This window comes from Hordeum vulgare, chromosome 5H (genome assembly GCF_904849725.1).
Source record: "Hordeum vulgare subsp. vulgare chromosome 5H, MorexV3_pseudomolecules_assembly, whole genome shotgun sequence".
NCBI lineage: Eukaryota > Viridiplantae > Streptophyta > Magnoliopsida > Poales > Poaceae > Hordeum > Hordeum vulgare.
Window position 1 is genome coordinate 441,390,616 of NC_058522.1, and position 10,327 is coordinate 441,400,942.

The window sequence follows — 10,327 nt, forward strand, 5'->3', positions numbered from 1 at the left end:
TTTCAAAATTTTACGTAAACTCCTCACATATGCGTTAATAACCCCAAAGTCCATTCAGAATAAATATGTATTTTTAAATAACAATATCTTTTAAACCGTAAATCCGATTTAAACATGTTATATATGAAACTTGATTAGAAAAATGTTTAGAGTTTGAATTTTTTATTATTTTACATGTTAAATATTTTTTAAATACTATATAGGATACAATGCTAATCAACATTTGTCTTTATTTCGTACCGACTATTTGTATTGTAACATGTAAACTTAAGCATCAATATTTGAGAAATGTTATAATCTTTGAACATGATGTACTTGCACTAGGTTTTTTCTTTGTACATATTTTATAATCTAAGACCTTACGAACATGCTTTCTTTTGACAGTATCCACGCGCGTTTTTATCAATGGACTACACTTTTTTCATTGTTCATTTTTCTTCCGTTGCAACGCACGGGCATTTGTGCTAGTAATAAACCTAATCATACATCACCTCAATAAGATTTGCCCGTGAAGGCTGCCGGTCTAACAATGATGCCATTTTGGCACCGAATAAGCATATCCTAATTAATAATTTCTGAAGACATGTTCCATAAAGAAAGAAACATATTACCTTTGTCCCAAATTACTTGTTTTAGGTTTTTCTAAATACAAATGTAATTTGGGGGGCAGAGTTCTACTTTGTGCAGTGGTATCTGAGCTGCATGGCGCCATCTATCAACGCCAAATCTACTGTTGTTTGTACTGTAGTGGATGCTGTATTGCTTCTACATTTCCTTTTCTTTCATTCTGTGTGCGTGGGTATGCGCGCGCGCAACATAATACCTGTGTCCGTGTCGATCATACATCGTCGTCGTCAGTGTGAGAAGTGAGCTTGCCAAGCTGCAACAACCTCTCGTCCTCGTCGCCGGCAGCAGCCACCGGGGAGCCGGAGCTGAGGAGGTCCTGCGGGAGCAGCACGTCGGTCTGGTCCGCGGTGGGCACCAGGAAGATGGCGCCCAGCGCGGACAGCCGCAGCAGGTTCCTCAGCAGCACGGCGAGCCAGAGGTTGCTGAAATCCGTCCTGGTCACGTGCAGGGCGCGGAGCACGAAGGCGCCGGCGGTCTTGGCCACCAGCATGCCGAGGCTGTCGATGCACATGAGCAGCGCGAAGAAGGTGCCCTCGGCGCCCGGCGGGCAGAGCTTGGTGCTCAGGACCATCATCGGCATCAGCCGGACGCGGCCGACCACCCGGGAGACGCACTCCTCCAGGGTGACGAAGACCGCGTCCGGGACGCCGAGCGCGAGGTTCCACCGGAGCACGAAGGTGAGGTCGAGGAGGCCGGAGGCGCCGTGCAGGAGCTGGGCGAAGAAGAGGATGCTCCGGAACGGGTAGTCCTTGAGATTCTTGTGGTAGATCAGGACGCCCACCATGGACGCCACTGCGCCGACGGCGTGCACCATCCCCACGAATTCCTGCATTGCATGGAGACGAACGACAGCTGATCAACACACTCTACAATTCACTGGGCCAACCATGTAACTCAATGTGCCGTCCTTTTTTTCAACCGTGTTAAATCATAATTTTCTTTTTGAATTTTTGTGTTAAACCATAATCCTTTAGGCCGCACTTGGGATCTATGTAATTGAATACAGGTGTAATTTACCGGCCAAGAGCTGTTTTCGGCTGGATACAAAAACGACCGTGGGAGGTCTGTAAGTTTTATAGGGGGTATCTGAAATGGAAACGCCAATCCAAACAGGGCCAGCCCAGTTTGGAATGACTGGTTTCCTGTAATTCAACTGCTTACTCTGAAACTTCATGAACTCATTTCAGTCCGCATATAGTCCATATGAAATATCCAAAACATCTTATATTTATGAAAGGGGGGAGTACATCATAAGAGGCAATGCTTGAGCATGGAGGCTATGCGCTACCGTTTAAGAACTGAAAGATACTTTTTGTTTTGGACTGATGCACTTTATCTTAGGAATCTTTTAGGGACATTGAGGACATCATTGTGGGATCAGGAAATGCATGGCTGCATCCTAGATTCCAAGATTTGAAGGTAGGCACTTTTTTATCTAGCTCGCCTTTCTGATAGATCAATATTGTGTTATATTCAGTTGTCTGAGAGTGATTGACGCGCAAGACCTCAGTCTTCTCTATTTTCTTTCCGCCTTTTTGTAGGCGCTTCTAGTATTTTATTGACGAACATACCATATCCTTTGCATAGAAAACAGTGGCGATATTTACCTCACGCGATAAAAGATGGGAAGTGATATTTCTTACACAAAGGGTGTAAAGCATCAGGGCCACCCTGATTCCAACTCATTGACTGGAACAAAAGAGAAAAACCTGCCAAAGTGCCAAGCAAGGAATCTATTGTTGCACGTTGTATTTTTTGTAAAAATATTCTGGGAGCAGAAATGTTTTAGGGCTCCTTTGATTCAAAGGAATTCTATTGGATTTTTGGAGGATTGAAATCCTTAGGATTTTTTCCTACATCTGTATCCCATAGGAATTTTTCCTATGGAATCTTTGTACTATATTTCACAGGAAGTCTAACATCCTCGTCAACCTCTTTTTACAATTCCCTTTTTTTTCTGTGGCATCGAACACTGCTTGCTAATCCTATAGGGTTCAAATGGACATGCCACTCCAACCCTCTACTTTTCCTATTCCTGCGTTTTCAGAATCCTGTGAATCAAAGAGGAAATTCCAGGGCCATATTGTGTTGTGATCCAATCAACGTCAGTGTGACAAAGGACAAATCAAATCCTATTTGTATTGCGTTAATTTTCCAAAATTCAATACTCAGCCGTTTTACCTTGATGAGTAAGCTACTTCGTTCATCAACATAAAAATTTGGAAAATATTGACGGACTGTGAGTTTTCGTTAATCCATATTCTGAAGGAAGTTAGGAAGGAATTTTAGACTGCAGTAGCCACAAACATGCATGCACTGAAGAAAAAAAATTATCTAGTATCAATTTCAAAGTTAATTGCCTACAAAATTATACAGTATGCGTATATTTGCGCAGGGCATGCTAATCTTCTCTGCATTGTTCCAGTTTTATTGGATGTCCCCAAAGGGACCTACAGTATGTATATCTGGCTCATGCAGAGTGGCGATCCAGTGGGCCGAGCCATTAAGATGCAGATCATTTTATCAAGACTTCCTTTGTTTTGTGTAACAAGCCTAGTAATAAGCAATAGCATTAAGCAGGTCATGAACAAAAGCTCTACCTGTGAAAATCCAGGATTAGGCGGTTCCTTGTTAGTGTACCAGTAGAACTGCCCCTCGTGAGTGCTGATACTGAGGGCCAGGGAAAGGAACATGTAGAGAGATGGTTTCCACACCACTGGATACTTTATTGTCTGAACCATCCCTTTAACTGCCACAGTAACCTTTTTCAAAACCTGCATTTGATTAGCATTTCAGTAAGAATCAAACATTTCAGAAGTTGCACAGCTCCTTTGATCCTTTCATCATTAGATTCTTATTATCTACATGTGCAACAGAGCAAGTACACTTTCCTCAGTTTACTGTCTAGGTTCAGTTATAATTCATTTGAGAAAGGTATAATTTTCTTCAAACAAGATATCTGAAGATTTCCAGTCACTAAACATCAGATTCATATTAACTTAAATTTGCTAATATGGTACAGTTTCCGGAGAATAATGTATAAAACTATAAATGCACCCAGCTTGGCCAAGCCAGTTAACATGAGATGAATCAGATGATGTTAGATAGAAAGAATGATAGACTAGCCTGTTCACTCACATACAGACATCAACAAACCAATTTAATGAATTTCGATGAGCAAAAGAAGCAGTAAGTGGAATAAGATTGCTGATCAACGTACCTTCTCTTTCATGTTATGCTGATACATTTTCAGCTCATATATGTAAAATCCTAGGAAAATCAACATAATAGGAGGTAAAGCCATCACACCTAATGCACCCTACATTAAATCAGAATTCATGCAAAATTTAGTTTCTCAGTCAAGCAGCATAAAAACGAAACTAACAATTAAATAAGCTTCAAGAATTTGGACCGTAGTTTACCTGTGCCCCTAGATGGTGGACAAACATGCCACTTGTAGCATACCCTATAAGTGCACCTAGAGACGACGAGAATGCACAAAGGCTCTGCATGTCTGGGGCCAATGCTGGCTTATCAATACTGTTCTTCGCAATGCATGCATCTATTGTAACATCAGCAATGGCAACTGCTGTGGAGATTCCGACAAAGCAAACTACTGCAGAAGTCACTGATAGTCCCACACCCATGGCAAGAATAGCGGTTGAAAACATTCCAAGCATTCCTACAACCACAAAAAAGAGCCAATTTTTCAATCACGTCTATAATTGTGGGCTTGTGGCAAATATCAATGACGAACGTCTTATAGGCACTTGTGCTGTATGTAAAGGACACAACAGAGGTTACTGGACAGCCATCTCTAGTAAGAGCATTTTAATGTTAGGATACTCCTATGCAATTTCAAACAATAACAGATGCAAAACTTCAAACAAAGCATGTACATTACTTGGTGGAAAAGTGAGAAATCACCACTTCTGCCAGTTTATGGTAATAACAGCCCTGCAACTTTGGGTTATTCAGTTGATTAACAGTGTCATAGTACACCTCAAATATCTCTGGCATGGAAGTGCCTTACATGAAGTCCTCATATCCCACACATATGGTTTAGGGCACTTTCTTATCTAGTAGTAGTATAAAAAATAATTGTGTTGCATATTTCCAATGGTTTGACTTCTTGTTGATACCTAATAAGAGACCACTACATTTAGTGCTAGTTTTTATATTTTCTGTAACAATTTCTAGCCTGTGTAGTTTTATCCCGAGATATTTTAACCCGCATCATCGGCTTTTGTTATAAAATCGATCCTTACAAGTGGATAATAAATAAAATAAAATGTGATAACATTGCACAGATGAATAGTTGCAAGGTGTCCCAAGTTGTAGACACTTAGAGCAACTCCAACGGGCTGACCCAAACGGACAGCGATTTCGTCCGCTTTTTGTCCGTTTGGGTCGGCCAGGCGGACACGAACGTCCGCTTCCGCAAATGGGTCGGCTCGTGCGCCCAACGCTGGCCGGACCCTTTTTTTGCCGGCGAGAAAAAAAAAGACATAATGCATAATTAAACATTAAAGGCCGGCCACGAAGGCCGGCGATAGTCCACGCGTCGCGTCTGCATTACATTAAATAAAAATAAAAATAAACCTAAAACTGCGTCCATGCAGCCGTAGGCGGCGGCGGCGGCGTCGTCGGGCCGGTGAGGTCGACCAGCGTTGGCGCAGGGCCGGCCCAGGGGAACGCCGAGTTCCAGAGCGCAGCTGCCTGCGCCTCCGTCGTCTGCCCCGCCGGCGCGGGCTGTGGTGGTGGCGGTGGTAGCGCAACAGCACGACCACGCTCCTCCTCCTCCACCTCCCGTCGCTCCTCCTCCTCCTCCTTCTCCAGCTCCATGAACCACAGGCCTTCGGCGTGCTCCGCTTGTAGGTGCACCGACCTCCAGTGCTCGAGGTAGGCCTGCTCCTGCAGCGGGGTCGCGCCCAGCCAGATGGGCGGCACGCTAACGAACTCCTGGACGACGCCGGTCCACTGGTAGACCTCCCGCGACAGTGCGGGCTCGGGCTCGGGCTCGGGCGGAGGTGGCACGACGCAGTTGCCGGCAGCCGACAGTGCCATGGCCTCCGCGAGCTGCTTTTGGAATGCCGCCTCCTCTTCGGCCATGCGCCGGGCTTCTTCTCGCTGTCGCGGAGGACACCAGCGAGCGCCACCTGGTAGGCGGCCTCAGCCTCCTGGTCCTCGTCGCTGACGACAGGCGGGGGCGGCGGAGGGCCTCCTGGCTGCACTTGGCGCACGCCACGGCGGCGCTGCTCCTCGTGCTCCACCGCGAACCACACCTCCCAGTTAGGGGAGTCGGCCACGTATGTGGGGTCTCGCCGCTGCTCCGCTGTCAGCAGACGCCGTCGCTTGGTCACCTCCTCCGCATGCACCCGCGTCGACCGCGGCACGGCCGGCACCGGAATCCTCTCCAGATCCAGATGACAGCCGTGCGGCAGCATGACGTCGGGGTAAGGGAGTGCCACGCGGTGCTCCCAGTGCCACCGCGCTTGGTGCACTGGGACGCTCACGCGCTGGCGAGGACGGTGGGAAGACGACGGCAGGGAGGTGGCGCGGGGGAAGAGCGGGGCCTTGCCCTTGTTTGGGAAGCCGCCGGCCATGGTGGGCTAGGGTTCCGGTCGCTTGGTCGCCGAGGAGGTGGCGAGATGGGGACGGGGGCGGGTTCTGGAAGCAGATGGCGAAACCCACCGCACGCTTGGATTAAAAAAGGCCGGCCGCGGTCGCCGACGCGTTGGCCCGAGGATGGCGGCCGTCATAAATTATGTTGACCGCGGTGGTTGGGGGCGGACACCGGCGCGCGTCCTCGCCGACGCATTTCAGTCCCAAATTTGGACCGGAAATGGGTCGGCGCGGACGCGAGGCAGACGCGTTTTGGCAATGGGTCGGCGCGTTGGGCCATGATTTTTGACCGCGCCGACCCAAACGGACGACGGCGGACGAAATGGGTCGCCTCATTAGAGTTGCTCTTACATGTGCCTAGAAACAATGCAATTCATGTACAGGCATGCGGCCACAATAAATTAACTAAGAGGTTTTGTATCTTCATTTGGTTGGGCATTTTTGTACTCCGTCATGGACATATTTCGGAATCCTTTTAATGAATGGCTGTATGCATCTATTGCTGCAGAGGCCGGGGCAAAGCCTCCTTTTCTAAAAAAAATTTTAACTAAGAGGCTGACAGCGATATATACCAAACAGTCTAGTCTATGCCCCCTGACTCAGATCAAGCCAGCAATAAGAAAAATGCAGGCATTTTCAAATATCTGAACCTACTCCACGTTCGCAGTTGAGCCACCACATTTTCATCCAAAATTCTGTCATATAAGCTGCCAAACCACTGTCCACCTCAAACGGGGTCGGCGTGCGCTTGTTTTCAGTTAAGCCGACAGCAGTGTTCAAAAGACCCACCACCAAGAACACAATTAGCATGACATTACTCACTACAACGGAAATGCTGTATGAACACGAAGGAGGAGGTACCTCCGGGCTCGGGCGACCAGGATGGAAACCAAGATGCCCCATGTCATCCGGCATCCTAAAATCTATGTGAAAAAAATAAATTGTTCTCTTACGCCCATACTCTCTGAAACAACACCTGCAAGTAGCAATCTCCATCTATACAGAGGCTAAAACAAATGTGGATCTCATCCATGTAGTTGGGAGAGGTTGATGGATTCATCATTCATGGCTGACCTGAGAAGACGAAGTAGGGGCGGCGGCGGTAGCCGCGGACGGGGAAGACGTCGGTCATGACCCCCCAGAGGGGCTTGAGGACCCAGGGGACGTGGAAGAAGATGGAGAGGAACTGCACGGTGGCCGGCTGCACCCGCTGCACGTCCTTCCAGTAGTAGTCCGACGCCACCCTGAAGAAGGAGCCGGCGAACCCCTGGTTGAGCCCGTACACCAGCACCACCCCGGCCACGAACGTCGCGCCCAGCTCCCGGCACAGCATCCGCACCCACCGCACCGGCTCCAGCACCGCCTCCGCCCACCCGCCGCCGCCCCGCGCCGGCCCGCTGCCGGCGAGGCCGTCCGCCTCCATGGCCTCGTGCTCCACCTCCAGCATCGGTCCTGGCCGGATCCCTTGGCGGAAGGAAGAGCTCGACGGGGGATCGCGGCGCGGGCTAGGGGGCGGGCATGGGGACGCGCGCTCGCGTCACGTGCGAGCGACTGCGGAGGTGGAGTTGAGTAATGGAAAGGAGCTCGGCATTCGGGTTTCTTTGTGGCGGGGGAGAGATGTTTGGAGTGGTGAAGACGTGATCTTTGAGGCTGAGACTGAAGGCAGTGGTGGTGTTGGGTAGGTGAAGGTGAAGCTCAAGCTGAGCTGAGCTCTGAGCACTTGGGCAGGGGGAAGGTGTTGACTGGTAATGAGTATAACTGACCTGTGGTCCGATTTTCATCAAGTATTGACCAAATCCATTGTGAATCTGCAGTTTCTTCAGATGTTGAAGCTGAGGTGAAGACAGTTTTTTTTTTTTCGAATACACACAACTTGTTTCATCGATAGAAGTAGAATGAATACGCGGGTATAACACATGCGTGAACAAGGTGCCTAGAGGAGAGGCAAAGGATGTTCGGTCCCTACAAAAGACACATCATAGCTAAACTTATCAAACCCGAGCCAAGAGAGCGATCCCGAACCAACGATAACTCCAACATCGTCCGAGCCAAAACTGAGGACACCGCAAGCGAGTAAGATATTGCCTTCAAAAAGAAAGACGACGGTGAAACTCCATCATTATTCAGTCCGGGAGACCCGAGCCTAGGTTTTCACCTGAGCTCGAAGAGGGGCGCAGCTAAAGGTCTTGACGGCGCCTCCAAGGAGGAAAACAACACCCGCGGGCGCCGTCGTTGCCAGCACCGACGAGCCGAGCAGAGATCTCTCCTGGCCTGAAGCTGAACGGCCCCATAGCCGTAGAATTCGAGATCCTAGAAGGGGAGACCAACGTTGGTCGAAACCACCAAGTCTGGGAGAGCTGGTAGGGTTGCACCTGACGTCGGAGGGTGGCACCACCTCCGAGCCCACGAGCATTGGGTCTGGCAAAAGGGGGGCTTTGAGGCATACTCCTACTTGTAAGTTGTGTTGGCTTTTTCTCTGAAGAGGAGGGATGAAGCAATATAGTAGCGGTGATTATTCTTCTCGATGAGAATCAAGGTTTATCGAACCAATAGGAGAATCAAAGCAAACTCTCGTCGTCACCGGCAAGAGGGTTGTCGATCTCCTTGAACTCATTACTTCCAAGGATTAATTCTCATAGAGATAAGTATATAAAATAGTAAAAGTAAATAATTGCAGCAAGGTGTTTAGGTTTTTAGCAATATGATTAAGTAGACCCGGGGGGCATAGTTTTCACTAGAGGGTTTTCTCTCGAAAGCAAAGCATACGATGAGTAGACAAATTACTGTTGGACAATTGACAGAAAAGCACATAGTTATGATGTTATTCACGATAATGATCATGTATATAGGCATCACGTCCATAGACCGAAACGATTCTGCATCTACTACTATTACTCCACTTCGAGAGCGCTTCTATGCTTGCCTCTTTAGGTATTAAGTTCATGCAAACAAACTAATGCTTGGAGCAAGGTGACATGATGTAGACAAAGTAAACCCAATCAATATGAATAAACCCCAACGTTTTACCCTTAGTGACAACAATAAAAAGACGTATATTGTCCCCTTCTGTCACTCGGATATAGAACACTGCAAGATTGAACCAACTAGAATGCACCACTCCCACTAAAGATAAATCAATCCAGTTGGTCAAACCAAACGGATAGATCAAAGAGAGATATAGAGCTATAACAATCATGCATAATAAAATTCAGAAAAAACTCAATTACTTCTAATGAATAATCTGATCATAAACCCGTAATTCATCCGATGCTAACAAACACACCGCAAAAAAGATTACATCATATAGATCACCGCGGGAATAACAGAGAACATGGTATTGAAGATCAAAGAGAGAGAAGTCATATAGCTACTAGCTATGGACCCGTAGGTATGTGGTGAACTACTCGCACATCATCATGGAGGTAGCAAGATTGATGTAGAAGGCCTCCGTAATCGATTTCCCCTCCCACAGGGTACCGGAAAAGGTCTTCAGACAGGATCGTGGCGGAATAGAGACTTGTAGCGGCAGAAAAGTGCAGCAAGGTGTTTAGGTTTTTAGCAATATGATTAAGTAGACCCGGGGGCATAGTTTTCACTAGAGGGTTTTCTCTCGAAAGCAAAGCATACGATGAGTAGACAAATTACTGTTGGACAATTGACAGAAAAGCGCATAGTTATGATGTTATTCACAATAATGATCATGTATATAGGCATCACGTCCATAGACCGAAACGATTCTGCATCTACTACTATTACTCCACTTCGAGAGCGCTTCTATGCTTGCCTCTTTAGATATTAAGTTCATGCAAACAGACTAATGCTTGGAGCAAGGTGACATGATGTAGACAAAGTAAACCCAATCAATATGAATAAACCCCAATGTTTTACCCTTAGTGACAACAATAAAAAGACGTATATTGTCCCCTTTGTCACTCGGATATAGAATACTGCAAGATTGAACCCACTACAACGCACCATCCCACTAAAGATAAATCAATCCAGTTGGTCAAACCAAACAGATAGATCAAAGAGAGATATAGAGCTATAAAAATCATGCATAATAAAATTCAGAAAA

The 10,327-nt window shown here is 47.1% G+C and overlaps 1 protein-coding gene and 1 pseudogene across 1 annotated transcript; both read right to left on the reverse strand.

The window, feature by feature from the left end:
- Positions 1-524: 524 nt before the first annotated feature.
- Positions 525-7,988, reverse strand: LOC123398358 (probable folate-biopterin transporter 6). Its single transcript, XM_045092836.1, has 5 exons — positions 7,327-7,988; positions 4,050-4,309; positions 3,848-3,946; positions 3,228-3,401; positions 525-1,453 (listed from the first exon to the last, which is right to left on the reverse strand). Exons 1-5 carry the CDS (start codon positions 7,697-7,699, stop codon positions 839-841), a joined length of 1,521 nt encoding a protein of 506 aa, XP_044948771.1. The 5' UTR covers positions 7,700-7,988; the 3' UTR covers positions 525-838.
- LOC123400485 lies at positions 2,992-3,077 on the reverse strand (annotated as a pseudogene).
- Positions 7,989-10,327: the final 2,339 nt, after the last annotated feature.

Excerpts from the sequence above, each read along its gene's own strand:
- LOC123398358 (XM_045092836.1), bottom strand. The coding sequence starts at position 7,699 with ATGCTGGAGGTGGAGCACGAGGCCATGGAGGCGGACGGCCTCGCCGGC. Across the intron at positions 3,402-3,847 it reads AGCATAACATGAAAGAGAAG|GTTTTGAAAAAGGTTACTGT; the intron begins GTACGTTGATCA and ends AATCAAATGCAG. Across the intron at positions 1,454-3,227 it reads CTAATCCTGGATTTTCACAG|GAATTCGTGGGGATGGTGCA; the intron begins GTAGAGCTTTTG and ends CATGCAATGCAG.